The sequence below is a fragment of the Rhineura floridana genome, chromosome 7 (assembly GCF_030035675.1).
Source record: "Rhineura floridana isolate rRhiFlo1 chromosome 7, rRhiFlo1.hap2, whole genome shotgun sequence".
Lineage (NCBI taxonomy): Eukaryota > Metazoa > Chordata > Lepidosauria > Squamata > Rhineuridae > Rhineura > Rhineura floridana.
In genome coordinates, this window is record NC_084486.1 from 7,534,158 (window position 1) to 7,549,073 (window position 14,916).

Consider the following 14,916-nt stretch of genomic DNA (forward strand, 5'->3'; position numbering starts at 1 on the left):
AAGAAATTTTATTCCAGGAAATGGAACCAATTTAATTTGCTATCAAATAGGAAAAGAGAATACAATAAATTGAAACAATGACACAAAGAAGGGCCAAAGTTGGTGCTTGGCCATGAGAATTAAAAGTTTTAACAATCAATTCCCCATCATGGACCTGCAGGCAAACTTGATCAAAAACAGCATTTGAACACTCACCTCTGGCTGACAGCTTCTTGGTATTGATAATCTTTGCAGCATATTCCTGGGATGTGGGTTTTTTCACACATCTCCGTACTACTGAAAAAGCTCCTCTGAAACAAAAAAGAAAGGCTGAACCTGTGAAACTGAGTTAATATTGAAAGCCAAATCAAGCAAAACAATATCTCACGATCTATGTCAAGATATTTAACTAAAGCCTAAACTGACTTGCTCCAAATATTTTAAAGAGTTAAAAAACATAGGACATCAAGAATTCTAAGTGAAGGGGAAGAGATGTCAGGAATAGAGGTGCACAAAAGGATGATTTGGGTAGGAACAAGTAGTTTTTGTTCCGGCTGACAGTAGAGCTTTAATTCTGAAGTTTTCATAGGCTTTAGCATGAGCCACTGCATCACCTATACACTACTGCTCCTGCATCCTATTTGTAAAATGAAGATAAAAATGATCATTTGACATGCAAAATGAGAGTTTAGTTTGTTAGTATTTGCGTTATCCCTTTAGAAACATAACACTTGGATATTTTTATCAGTCCAAGTCTTGCAAAAGGTATATCTTAAAAAAAAACGGGTAGGCAGGTAAGCTGGTAAGAAAAAGATGCCAATTCCCAGAAAAGCAGGGAGATGTAGGGACAGATTCTAGAAAACAATGCCAGCAAAGGGTAACAGAGAGGGCAACAGAAATGCAGGACAAAGGATGAGAAAAATCCATCAGAGTCTTTTCAAAGGGGGAAATGGGTCCCCAATGGTCCTCATCCACAGAAGGTAACCTGCCTGCATCCTGGCATGAGGAACCAGACAAAACAGCAGACAGGCACAAACACTCATGGAAACAAAGCCCAACAGACATAACCTGGCATGGGCAGAAGAGACTGTTATTTTCCACCTACTGCCACGCACATCCATTTCTGTATGTAAGAAAGAAGCACATTCCTAAGAATGGTTGGTAAAGCAAATGAGCCAGTGAGCAGAAGAAGTGGCTCAAAAATGAGGGGGGTAGATAGCGAGAGAAAGAGAGAGAAGAGAAAAGATACAGCAGCATCCAAGGACTGGTGCAAAAAAGGAGGAGGAATCAAATGCAGCAGTACCTGGGATGCACCTACCCTTCTCCCCACATGTAATTTATTCATCCCCTCCAAAATACCGGGCATATCTCCTACTGAGTACTAAGGAAAAGAAAAACAAGCCAGTGGCTTTTTAAGACCAGTGCTAGAGTAAAAGGGGGGTAAGGAGGGGAGAAGCATCAGCACAGGGAACCTCCCTTGATGCACAAGAAATGCAGCAGTGCCCCTTGTTGTAGTGTACAAATGGGATTTGGGGGTGGGGGGAGAACCCTGAAGTTACAGGCTGCAACAATAGCAGGGAGGATGACATTAAGACAGGAAAACCAGGGAGTTCCCGGGGAAAACAGTAGCCACCAGCTCAACACTGCTCGGAATCCCACATTTCTCAGGGCATTAGCAGCTCAAACAGCCAATGGGTATATAACAGTAAGGGAGACACTGCCGATGGCTTACCTTGGATTAATTACCGCCCTGAATATACTTTCTTTAATTGCCCTACAATAGCACTGTGAAACACATTTCCTCTCTGAAGCAGTTGCTCTAGCTCACTTCAGCGATTACCGATCAGATACCTTATTCCAGTTTAATGAAACCGTGGTGGAATGGCCTGATATTGGACACATGTAGGGCTGGAATGAGAGCTCTCAGACTAAGACTCTGATCCTGGCCCAAAGGAAACAGGTAAAGAAAGTCGGGGGGGGGGTGGAAGAGGAAGAGGAAGGGGGGAGGAGAGAGGAGGCGCTGAAAAAAAGAGTTTACTAGAAAGACTTCCTGAGTAGAAACTATAGTGGGGCCGGGAGGAGGGATAAAGGAGAGCGCCAAGGTGCGCTGAATGGAGGAGACGGTGGTGGTAGTGAAACACAGGAACATGATACAACCAAGAAGGGGCGAAGGGTTCAAAAGGGGAAGAAGAGCAGCAAAGCTCGGCCGGCCGGAATAACAGCCCAGCTGCCAGTAGCTGCGCAAAGCGGAGGAGGAGGAAGAAGAAGAGACTGGCGTGGAACGACTGGGCTGCGTACTTGCCGAGCTCCTCGTAGAGCTGGTATTCATCGGTGAAGCGGGTGCACGTTGCTGGGGTGGCCATGTTCGGGCTGCGGAAGGCGAGAAGGCTCGGCAGGAAAGAAGGCACGTTGGCTCGCTTAGTGCCGCCGCAGGGACATCGGACTGGGCGAGGCTCCGACGCGGGACTAGGACTGACGGGTTGGCTGGGCGAATCGCGCCTTCCTCGCACCTCCTGCAGTAGTAGTAGACGCTGTTGTCGCGGCTGTCACTACTACTACTCCGGCCTCCGTCTCTACCACCACCTCCTCCTACCGGAGCTGGTGCCGGCGTGCCTCTCCGCCCAGCTGTGCGCTCCCGCCCGCTTCACTGCGCACAGTCAGAGCTCCCAGCAGAAAGGAGGAGGCGGTGTCTGAAGCCGAGCGCGCCCAGCACCGCGAGATCTTCCCCGGGAGGGAGCAGAGACGCCGCCGTCTCCCCTCTCGTCTCCTCTCCCTCCTTCCTTGCCTCCGCCTACCCGTTAGCCTCCCTCCCCAGAGGTGTGGCCCGAGGGAGCGCTGACAGAGCGACGGACGAGCGCTCGCCGACAAGCAAAGCAGGGGCCGAGGCTGCGCTTGCGCGCGTTTCTGCCTCGAAGAGTCCTGCTTCTGCTTCTCAGCTTAGGATAGGAGCCTTCTACCGGTAGACTTCCAATTCGAAGCAGGCAAGGGCAGAGAAAATATAAGCTTTGCTTCCTCTACGCCCTAGAATAGATAGATACCGAAAGATGTAAGTATGCAAACGTTCCTTGCTCCGTTAAACTCCGTGAGCAATACTTCTAAGTAAATATACAGTGCATGGATGGCGCAACAGTCACAGTTCTTTGGGAGTCAGTCCAGGGGACTTACGAACGAAGGAAGTATGCAACAGAGGACGAGAATCAGGCTGCAAAAAGAGGAAGCCGAAGAGACCAGCCGTTGTAACTGAACAAGGATTGTTTTCTCAAGCATGCTGCCCCCCGGCTTTTTTTTTTTTAACGCGTACATGTAAAAGGTGAAAAATCAGTTCCTAACTCCCGCAGTGGGGAGAACTTATTTATCAGAATGCCAAAAAAAAATGGCGGAGGGTGCACATAATTAACCCCCAACAGACCCACATGGGAACTTTTGAGAGTGTTCCCCTCTTGCCCCAGCAGGAGAGAGGCCGATGATACCAAGACTCCGCCGTTGCCCACCCCCCTTTCTAGCCACATGCGCTGAGGAGGCGACGTATCGTAGCCCTGCCTTCTAGTGCCTGTCCGCGCCAATCAGGCAGGAGCAGAAGGCTACAGAACGCTGGCAGCCGTGTTACTCTCCCGTTGCAGGGCCTTGGTGGACGATGCAGGGGGATCTCGCCGTCTGGAACGTCCTTGTCACAATACGGCAGGGCTTCGAAGGCGAAGTAGCGCTGTTGTCTAAGCTGGTTCCTCGCGCTAACAAGGGCTATAAGCGAGGAGATGAGCCTCGGGAACAGAACGTAGGAGCGCTAGTATCATTAGAGCAGGTGCAGAAAGTACTCATGCAATTCTTTTAAAACATATTTTAAAATATTTATCCTACTTTACAGCCAAAGTGTTTTCAGTGCAGTTTTCAAACAGAATGTAATAGACCACTAAAACCACAGTAAATACGATAAAGTAATCAGCATAGATCCAGTAAAACAGCATTTAACCAAGATCAGTCCTTAGCAAATTCAGCAACAGAAGGAGGGTAGTAAATGCCTGAAAGAAAGCCAAGTCAGGTCTTAAGTAGCTTCTTATAACATAGGCCTAATTCTAACCAAAGTGGTGAACCTTTGTGTGGGGTATACAATTTCGAGGCCAAATGTGACTGAGATCATAAGAGCCATGATCAGAACTCGTGTTGTACTTAAGATAAAAGTGGTGGTTGGAGGAGGAGGAGATCAGAATTTAGGTCTGGGGAAGCAGTAGAGGAAGAAATTAATAATAATAATAATAATAAAAAAAACTTCCCCAGTTTACCAGCCCTCACCAGAGTTGGAGCAACCCCACCACAGATTTTATCTTTAAAAAAAAAAAAACACTTTATCACCAATGTTAACATTGTTATGGTTGGCAACACCATTTTTAAACAGTGCTTTCCTTATTAACCGCACCTGCCTCACTTCTGTGGCTGAGCAGAGTCCTAAGGGCCAGATTTAGAGGTCTGAGGGACTGCGTTTGGCCAACTGGCTTGAGACACCACATCCCTGCTGTGTATTGTTGGCAGAAAGTTGGGGAGGAGAGAAACAAGAGGGCTGGCCAGCAAAGGAGAGTGGCTGGGAGCCGGGAAGGTTCAGGGAAGGGAAAAAATCAGGGATGGGGGGGGAGGTGGAAGCATGGAGTTGAAGAAGGGGGGTGAAATAAAAAGATGGGTGTAGCAGCTGCCTTCACATGTGGCCAAAGTTAGCTCCTTTTTTTCTGGAAGGCCTCTCATGCCCTTAAAACCTCATGCTTAGAAGAAATTTACAAGGTGCAGCTTTCCCATCACTGCATCTCTATGTTGGGAAAAACTGCAGCTGTGGCATTCATAGGAATATAGGAAGGCGGGACTCACGGACATAGGAAGCTGTCTTATACCAAATCAGACCATTGGTCCATCTAGCTCAGTATTGCTCTCCAGGGTTGAGAGATTGCACCTGGGCCTTTCTGCATGCAAACAATCTACCACTGAGCTACTGACCCTGTTTTTAAAGGCAAGGGAGTCTAGGAAACTAGTGGACATGGACTGTGGAATAGGCTTGCCATTTTTTTTCCTGCTCCCTGGTGTCTTAACTGCAGTTTCACAAAGTAAATTCACTAACAGGCAAAAAACCTTGTGGTTTAAGAACATACCTATGGAAAATGGAAATGAACTGCCTTTGAGTCGATCCCGACTTATGGCTACCCTATGAATAGGGTTTTCATGGTAAGCAGTATTCAGAGGTGGTTTACCATTGCCTCCCTCTGGGGCTAGTTCTTCTCAGCTGGCTAGGGCCTGCTCAGCTTGCCACAGCTGGACAAGCCAGCCCCTTCCTTGTCCGCAACTGCCAGCTGGAGGGCAACTGGGCTCCTTGGGACTATGCAGCTTGCCCACGGCTGCACAGGTTAAAAAGCAGGGAAATTGGGCAGCTATAGTGAATGCACCAGGGGAGCAGGAGACCTGACCTTCTCTCTGAGATACTGTACTGCCCTACACATTTGTCAAAATGCAAACACAATTTATGTTGGTCTTTCACAGTCCAATCCACTTCCTGTGTAGCTTGGAAGAATTTGGTAACATGTGCCTCTGAGCATATGGTGAGTGGTGGCAACACCTGCAATCAGCCCAAATAACAGAAATGACGTGCCGTTCTGATCTTGTTTTAGCAGGGAGGAAGCAACAATATTAAAACAGTTGATATAGTTCCAATAGGCCCCTGTTCCCCTTGTGCCCAATTTCCCTGCTTTTTAAAGTTTGATAGAAATATCTGTTGGCTATAGGTATGTTCTTAAACCGCAAGGTTTTTTTGCCTATTAGTGAATTTCTCTGCTTTTTAATTCAGGAGGTAAGAAATGGGATCCTATGTAAGTTTGCTGAGAATTGATCATTTGCATGCTTATTGAGTTCAATGGGATTTACTCCCGTGCAATCATGCTTAGGATAGGTAAAACTGACCATGGGGAGGGGGCCTGGAGTCGGCAGGGGAGGAGAAAGAAGGAAGAGGGGAGGAGAGGAGGAAGGGGGAGGAGAGGGGAAGGCGGGGAAAGCCAGGTCTGATCATTTGCATGCTTATTGAGTTCAGTGGGATTTACTCCCATGCAGTCATGGCTAGGATAGACTGACCATGGGAGGGGAGAGTAAAGGGAAAGAGGAAGGGGGAGGGGAGCAGAAGGAGGGGAAGGGGATGAGGAAGGAGCAGATTGGAAGGGGAGGGGGAGGGGTGAAGGGTGGGGGAGCAAAGGGCAGGTTTGATCATTTGCATGGTTATTGAGTACAGTGGGATTTACTCCCGTGCAATCATGCTTGAAAATGAAATAGTCTACCTTCAAGTCGATCCTGACCTATGGCAACCGTATGAATAGGGTTTTCATGGTAAGCAATATTCAGAGGTGGTTTACCATTGCCTTCCTCTGAGGCTGAGAGGCAGTGACTGGCCCAAGATCACCCAGTGAGCTTCATGGCTGTGTGGGGATTCGAACCCTGGTCTCCCAAGTCGTAGTGCTAGGATAAGTAAAACTGACCATGGGGGAGGTGGGGGGCAGAGGGGAGGGGAAAGAGGTGATTGGAAGGGGATGGGGGAGGTGAAGGGAGGGGGAGGGGAGGGCAGGTTTTATCATTTGCATGCTTTTTGAGTTCAGTGGGATTTACTCCTGTACATTCATTCATTCTTTGGCGATCACTCATGGCCGAGTAAGATTGTCTTCCAAGAGAAGGTCGCTTGGAAGACTCCTGTACGTGAATTTGTTTTATGTGGGAAGATCGGTACACGACAATCCACACAATCTTGACAGAAAAAAGCTTTGATCCAATGGCAAGGATACCATGATGATTGGAAATCTTTTATCTGCTGCAGCCTTCATCCGCCTTCACAGCCGTTGTAACATACACATTGTTATCCTCCGCCTGTCCTGCCATTGAAGACTTTCTTGGATCATTCTTTGGTTCCTCTCCCTTGACCTTACTACCATGGGTGACCTGCTGGGAGTACATGACTCCCGATGGCATCGCTCATAGGGTTCATTGGAACATGCAGGCCCACTCACCACTACAAGGTGACAATCCAGCGAGGGGTACATTGTAGTCCTGTTGAGAAAATCCAGGTCATAATTATGCTTAGAATATAATTATACTTAAAATATGTATTGATATGTAATGCTGAACCAAAATATAGCTATGTTAGAGGTCTCAAGGCCTTATAAAAACTTGGAATGAAATATGCTGACAAACTGGCAAAGAAAAACAGAAGGCTAGCTTAGATACATGTATCTTGTTAGGAGAACAATGTTAGCTTGAAAATATGTATCTTATTGACGTAGTTGTCATACATATTTTGTTATTGACGTAGTTGTCATACGTATGTTGTTATCTTATTGACCTGGATGTTAGATGTTATTGACGTACATGTTAGATGTTATTGATGTAAATGGTAGATGTTATTGACGTAGATATTATTGATATAGATGAGAATGACATACAGCCAAAGAGTAGTAGCCTTTTCTAAGTTTCATTTTGTTGCATCTTCTAAAAAGCATAGTGTGCAAAAACATAGTAAAATAATGTATAAAAGCAGACCTGTGCCAGTGATGGCCAGACAACTTACTTTGATGCATAAGCATAGTAAGAGTGTCTCTATTCTCGAGAATAAAAACTTAGTTGAACCCTCGACTGACTAACTTCTCGTTCTTGGTTGTTTATTGGAGACAGCCTACCAGGGAAATCGAACAGCATTTTCCCAACAAAAACTGGCGAGCCAGCCAGGAGTCCCTGAGTGACTTGGGAGCCGGTGACAGGGACGCCAGGAGTGGAGGACATTCTGGGTCCGGTTGAGGCCCGCGGCTCAGGCCAGGTCCACGTTTCGGTAGCCTGACTTCCAACGGGACTCCTGTAAAGCGAGAGGAAGCGGCGAGGGTTCTTTTGGGGACGGGACGCCAGAAGCTTGGGACCCTCTTCCTCCTACACTCATTTGGGTTTGGGAATCCAGTCAGTGGGACGGGGTTCGTTTGTAGTGTGGGCCGATTGACGTTAAAGTAGCAGCACTGCACATTTGAGTGGAATATGGGGGCGGCGGGATCTCAAGAGGAGAAGGGAACGGATCCCTTGGCATGCATGCTTCACAAATTTAAAGTATTTAAAAGGGATTATGGGGTAGAAATGACTAAGGATAAGCTTATCACATTTTGTAACAAGGAATGGGTAATGTTTGGAGTCGGCTGGGTTACTTGGGACAGGGAAGTAATTTCCACTGTACATCAGAAGGTGGTTCGTGACAACCACTGGGATCAATTCCCATATATTGATGCATGGCAGTTTTGGGAAAGTAAAAGCCCACCGTGGGTAAAGAAATGTAAAGGAATAACTTGTACAGCCATGCTGGTGAAAACTGAGCAGGGTAAGTGCCCTCCTGTATTACCTGATTCTGGACCACCTGAAGGCCAGTGGGGGTGTGGGGACCCTGGACAGGATGCCCAAGGAATACCCGGCATAACTCAACCAGTAAGGGAAAGGCCAGTAAACCAACAAGAGACTGATGACGAACCAGAAGCACTCCTAACCCCAAGAATAGAGTCCCCGTCACCACCCACATCACCGTCATCTGGAATGGGACCAGGCCGCCAGATGAAAGAGGTGTTGTCGCCACCGCCACCCCGTTATAGAGACTTGCTCAAAGAAGCTCAGAAGGCTTCATGGGATGTGGATCCACTCCTCCCAAAGATTGTAGAGGGAAATAAGGAAGATGTGTATTCCCCCCCCCCATCTAAGGTCCCGAACTAAACAAGGCTCCTTTGAATGTCCTAGTGGACTGCCAGAAGGGCATTTCCCCTTACGGGAGGTGATTGGACCTGAAGGGGACAGAGTCTTTGTGTATGTGCCTTTTACAACATCTGACCTGTTTAATTGGAGAAACCAAAATCCCTCTTTAAGGGAGGATCCGGATAAAATGTACAGGCTATTTGTATCCATTTTCCGAAGCCATAATCCCACATGGGGAGATGTGCAGACCATGTTGAATGAATTGTTGAGTCCAGAAGAAAGACAATTAGTGGAAGCTCAGGCAAGAAGGAGAGCTGGTGTGGAAGAAGAGGGAGGAAGACCAGCAGTTGCTGTAGCATTACCGCTCGTGGATCCAGCGTACTGCCATCCCAAAGGTGACTAATTTGTCCCGGCTCTATGAGGTCAGACAAAGCCCCACCGAAGACCCCAGTGTATTCTTGGAAAGGTTAACCACTGCTTTCCGACGGCTCAGTGATATGGACCCGAGTGCACAAGAAAATGCTAAGTTGGTAAACACTATGTTTATTGCCCAATCTGCCCCCGACATTAGGAGGAAACTTCAGAAAACAGATGGAGCCGCAGGAATGTTGTTGTCACAATTAGTAGAAATTGCTTTTAAAGTTTTTGTGAACAGAGATCAAGTGGAGAAGAGGGAGCAAGAGAAGAAAGCTAAACAGGGAGCGGCTTTGTTGGCAGCAGCTATTACTAGCCGATCAGACAATCGGGACAAGCAAACAAAGGAAAGGAAAGAAGGTCGCCGAAGGCTAGAGAAAGATGAATGCACATATTGCAGAGAAAAAGGCCACTGGCGCCAAGAATGCCCAAAGCCGAAAAAGGAGAAGGAGAAGAGGGGAGTGGATTTGGTTATGTTACAGGGAGAAGATTTGGATTGACTGTCCACCCAGCATGTTTGCGAAGCAACAAAGGACCCCATGGTGGAGATATGGGTATGTGGAAAGACCATTAAAGGACTTGTGGATACAGGGGCCACCTTTTCTATGCTTCCATCTACTAAAGAAGAAAATGTAAATAAAGCAAAGACAGTAAATATTGAAGGCATTGAGGGAAACAAGACCAAAGTCCCTTATACATTCCCCCTCCTGACTAAAATAGGGGAAAAGACATTGGAACACGAGTTTTTAGTACCTGAAGCCTGCCCTGTGGCTTTATTGGGAAGGGACTTGCTCACAAAGCTACAAGCAGAAATTTTCTTTCGAGAAGATAAGATGATGGTAAGGCTACCTAAACAACAAGGCTCCAACTACCAGATGGCCCTGTTTAACAAGACTCATAAGAAGGCTAATGCTTTGAAAGAACCCGGGATTGAAGACCAGATAGAGCAGAGAGTCACTGAAGATGTTTGGGCTGGAACTACACCTAGCCGAGCCAAAGAGGTGGAACCAGTGAAGGTACATCTGAAGAAGGGGGCACGCCCAGTTGCCGTCCGACAGTATCCATTATCAAGACAGACGAGAGAAGGTTTGAAGCCTCTCATTGAGAAGTTTTTGGCTGATGGATGGCTTGTGGAAGGGATTTCAGCATATAATACCCCCATCATTGGAATAAGAAAACCAATATAAGATGGAGAGAAACCCCAGTTTAGGATGGTCCAAGATTCGATGGAAATTAATAAAATAATTGAAGCAGACCACCCGGTAGTGCCCAACCCCCACACTATCATCACACAAATACCAAGAAATTTGACCTATTTCACTGTTCTCGATTTAAAAGATGCTTTCTTCTCCATCATGCTAGCAGAAGAGAGCCAAAAGTATTTTGAATGGGAAGATCCTGACACCCATGACAAGAAGCAATTAAAGTGGACTGTCCTGCCACAAGGATTTTTGGGATCGCCAAGTATATTTGGAGGGGCACTACAAAAAGATCTAGAGATATGGAAAAAGGAACATCCAGAGGTGGGTCTCCTGCAATATATGGATGATCTTCTCATCTGTTGGACCACCCAAACAGACTGTTTGGACACCACTGTGTCCTTGCTGCAGACATTGGGGAGAAAGGGCTATAAACTGTCGAAGAAGAAGGCACAACTTTGTCGCCCGGAAGTTACTTTCCTGGGGTACCACATGGCAAAAGGAGTCCGTACTTTGGGTGCTGAAAGAATTCAAGCAATCCAGCAGACCAGACATCCCCGAATGCCGAAAGAATTGCGAGCTTTTCTAGGACTTGTGGGTTTTTGTCGGCTGTGGATCCCAGACTATGGGGAAAAGCCAAACCCCTTTATGAGGCTTTAATGAAAGAAAACATCCCTAATTGGAAATGGACCCAAGAAATGGAAAAGGCTTTTCTCAGTCTGAAGCAAGCACTACTTTCTGCTCCAGCGCTGGCGATTCCAGATGGTAGAAAGCCTTACCGCCTTACATGAAAATTGAGGAATAGCGTCGGGAGTACTGACTCAAAGGTGGGGACCTACCTGGAGACCCGTTGGTTACTACTCAAAAGTGCTTGACCCAGTGGCTAGAGGATGGCCGGCATGTTTAAGGGCAGTGGCAGCAACATCACTCCTTGTGGATGATGCGCAGAAAATAGTGATGGGAGGAGAAATGGAAGTCCAAACCCCCCCATGGAGTGCCCCAGATATTAGGAACAGTAGGAGACAAGTTCCTTAATCCAGCCAGACAATCGAAATATGAGATTTCTCTTTTGGGAAAACAAGGATTGAGCTTCCAAAGAAGTAATACTCTGCGACCCTCATTCCAGGGCCAGAGGATGGAGATCATGACTGTGTTGAAATTTTGGATCAGGTAACTCTAATACGGCCTGATCTATCAGATGTGCCCCTAGAAACACCAGATGTGGAATACTTTGTTGATGTGTCCAGTCAAGTAAAATATGGGAAAAGATATACAGGAGGAGCAGTTGTAACTCTGGAAAGGACAATTCCCAGATCATTGGTCGGCTCAGGCTGCAGAACTCACGGCGCTAACGAAAGCCCTGGAGATGGCTGAGGCACAGTGAGTGAATATCTATACGGATTCCCGATATGCTTTTAGCACTGTGCATGCGAATGGACTCCTGTGGAAAGAAAGAGGTTTCATCACTGCAAATGGACAGAAGATTGCAAATGGACCCCAGATAATAGCCTTGTTGAGAGCTCTGAGAATACCAAAGGAAGTCTCCATAATGCATGTACGAGCCCATGGAAAATGCCAAAACGCAAAAGAGAAAGAAGGAAATCGAAGAGCTGACAAAGCCTCAAAAGAAGCAACCCAGATGGAAGCTAAAGTTACTCAAGCTGCCTTGATACCAACAGAAGAGTGGAGACCAGTCTATTCCCCTGCTGAAGATGAGAGGGCCACAGAAGCAAAAGCTACTAAAGATGCAACCGAATGGTGGATCCTACCAGAGAGACAAGTCATAGTCCCTAGGCCTTTGCTCTGACATGTGGTCCTAGAAACTCATCAGGCAACCCATTTAGGTGGAAATGCATTGGGAGATTTGTTAGTTCGACAGAGTGTGTCCCCAGGATTGTATGTGGAAACACACAGAGCATCACGAAGTTGTCCAACCTGTCTGAAAGTAAATGCTGCTCCAACGAAAGCACCTGCACCTATGGGAGGAACACCATGGGCTTTTTACCCGTTCCAGAGACTACAAATTGACTTTTCTGACATGCCAACTGCAAGTGGATATCAACATCTCTTAGTTATAGTAGATCAGCTGACTGGATGGGTGGAAGCATACCCTACTCAAAACGCCATGGCTAAAACTATGGCCAAAATCTTATTAAAAGAAATAGTTCCAAGGTTCCTGTTGCCAGAGGCGGTGGAATCAGATCAAGGACCCCATTTTGTGGCGCAAGTGGTTCAAAAGGTCTCAGAAGCTTTAGGAATAAAATGGACATTGCATACTCCATGGAGGCCGCAGTCATCAGGCCAAGTTGAGAGGATGAATGCAACTTTGAAGGGGGCCCTAACCAAATTATGTATTGAAGCAAAGCTTAAGTGGCCAGAGGCTCTCCCCATTGCCCTAATGAGACTAAGGTGCCAGCCAAGGGGAACTTTGAAATTAACACCATTTGAACTAGTATATGGCCGACCCCCCAGGTTCTCACCATTGGCTAGAAAAGGGAATGTAAACTTAGAAATAGGAGATGTTCAGTTAAAAAAATATGTTACTGCCTTGCAGTCTGTTTTATTTTCTCTCCATAGGTTCGCCACCCCGGCTCAAAGATTACCGCTTGAAGGGCCATTGCATTTACTAAAGCCAGGTGATTGGGTACTCCAAAAGACGTGGAGAGATGACCCGCTGAAAGAAAAGTGGCTAGGACCAAAGCAAGTGCTACTAACTACCCATGCAGCAGCAAAGCCGGAGGGAACGGAGAAGTGGATACATCATTCCAGGCTGAAAAAGGTGCCAGAACCAGAGGATGCCAGGGCAGCCCAGGCCTCAGCAGCTGCGGGGGGGGAAAGCAAGTACCTGAAGAAAAGTGGTTATTGGAGACAGTACCAGGTCTCAACCTGAAGTTGAAACTGAAAAGAATTAGAGACTAAGAGGTTTTATATGGGAGGGGGAATCAGGCCCACATTTAGCACCAAATATCATTTGTTCCTCTCTTTAAGAGAACAAAGAGAAAGAGCTAGGTTAGGTCTGGCTACACATGAGCGAGTGCCACGGCCTGAACCAAGTAATAGTGGGAATTGCTTATTGCAGGACCAATTGGACTGTTTGTATCTGTCAAACAGCTCTGGTCATAGGAGCAAGAGTTGGCCACAGATAGGATAATTTGAATAGTTACTCGTATTACCGGTGGGCAAACAACAGGAAACCCCAAAGAATATATACTAACTAGGGACCAGTGTATCTCTCATCAAGAAATACCTGAGAATAGGAGAATGACAGGCCTTCAGATTGTTATCCTTGGTTTGTTGGTCGGGATTACACAGGGGATACTCACACAAAAATTTGATGACAAACAAATGTCTGGGTTTATATAGCCACTCAAATTGTAAACACAAGCTCTTTTTGTCTGGCAGGAGGAATCTCTGTCAACGAAGTATTCACTTCATGCCTCATAGGGATCCCGTCTCCCTTAGAATTCCTTACCAATGCATCCCTTTTGAGGGGGTATGGAGAAGCCATTGCTAATTATAATAATTATCATGATTGGGGCCAAGTTATCAATTATAAAAGTAAAAATTGTTTTGTTCTCCGAGTTCAAATGGTAGCCTCTCCAAACGATACTCAATGTGTAAATTTTGTCACTTGTTCCCAAAAATGTGTGGATGTGAGTCCTGCACATGCTTTCAAGTGTAACAGTATAGTCAATGCCTCTCATATGTATAGTCATATAGTTTTGCCACCTGGATGGTTTCTTTTATGTGGAAATATGGCCTATTCCTATATTCCAGCAAATATTACTGGTGGCCCATGTGCAGTGGGAAGGTTAACAACATGGCTTCCTACTTGTTCACACCTGACAGTATCTCAAAAGAAAAGAGATTTGAAAACCGTAGATGCTACTTGTAATGATAATGTGAAGTTACCAAGTAAAAGTGAAGCTGTCGCATTAGCTGTATCATTGGTTGGAGTCCCAGGCCTAGCAGTGGGAAATCATAATCAACTCAGAAAGGTGGCGTGTGCACTGGCTAAAAGTATAAACTTCACATCTCAAGCAATAACTGCACTAAACATGGATGTAGTAAGTTTGAGAGAGGCAACTCTTCAAAATAGGGCTGCCATTGACTATTTGTTATTAAGACATAATCATGGGTGTGAAGAATTTAAAGGACTCTGTCGTTTTAATCTTTCAGACCATTCCAAGCTCATTGAGTCCAAAATAGCAGATCTTGAGAAAGTACAGTAACATTTGAGACAAGGGGAGGAATGGGACCTGTCTTGGTTTACCTCTTTCTTACCTGGATTAGGTTGGTTTAAACAAATTATTCTGGGATTGATAATTTTTGTAGTTGTGCTTTTACTTATCACTTGTATGTTTAAATGCTTAATTTCCTGTTGGGCCAAAGCTAATTATGGAATATAGAGAAAAGCCTTTTGAGGAGGGAATGTTGAGAAAATCCAGGTCATAATTATGCTTAGAATATAATTATACTTAAGATATGTATTGATATATAATGCTGAACCAAAGTATAGCTATGTTGGAGGTCTCAAGGCCTTCTAAAAACTTGGAATGAAATATGCTGACAAACTGGCAAAGAAAAACAGAAGGTT

The 14,916-nt window shown here is 45.9% G+C and overlaps 1 protein-coding gene across 22 annotated transcripts in view; it reads right to left on the reverse strand.

The window, feature by feature from the left end:
• Positions 1-3,411, reverse strand: part of CAMK2G (calcium/calmodulin dependent protein kinase II gamma) — a 267,247-nt gene extending 263,836 nt beyond the window's left edge. For 4 of the 22 annotated variants that reach the window (XM_061634820.1, XM_061634813.1, XM_061634823.1 and 1 more), the window contains exons 1-2: positions 2,278-3,405; positions 196-290 (exon numbers count right to left, since the gene is read on the reverse strand). In XM_061634820.1, the coding sequence (XP_061490804.1) occupies positions 196-290; positions 2,278-2,342 (160 nt within the window). In that variant the 5' untranslated portion in view covers positions 2,343-3,405. Of the gene's footprint in view, positions 1-195; positions 291-2,277 lie in introns of all 22 variants that reach the window. The other 18 variants (XM_061634826.1, XM_061634810.1, XM_061634806.1 and 15 more) reach the window with 8 other exon arrangements.
• Positions 3,412-14,916: the final 11,505 nt, after the last annotated feature.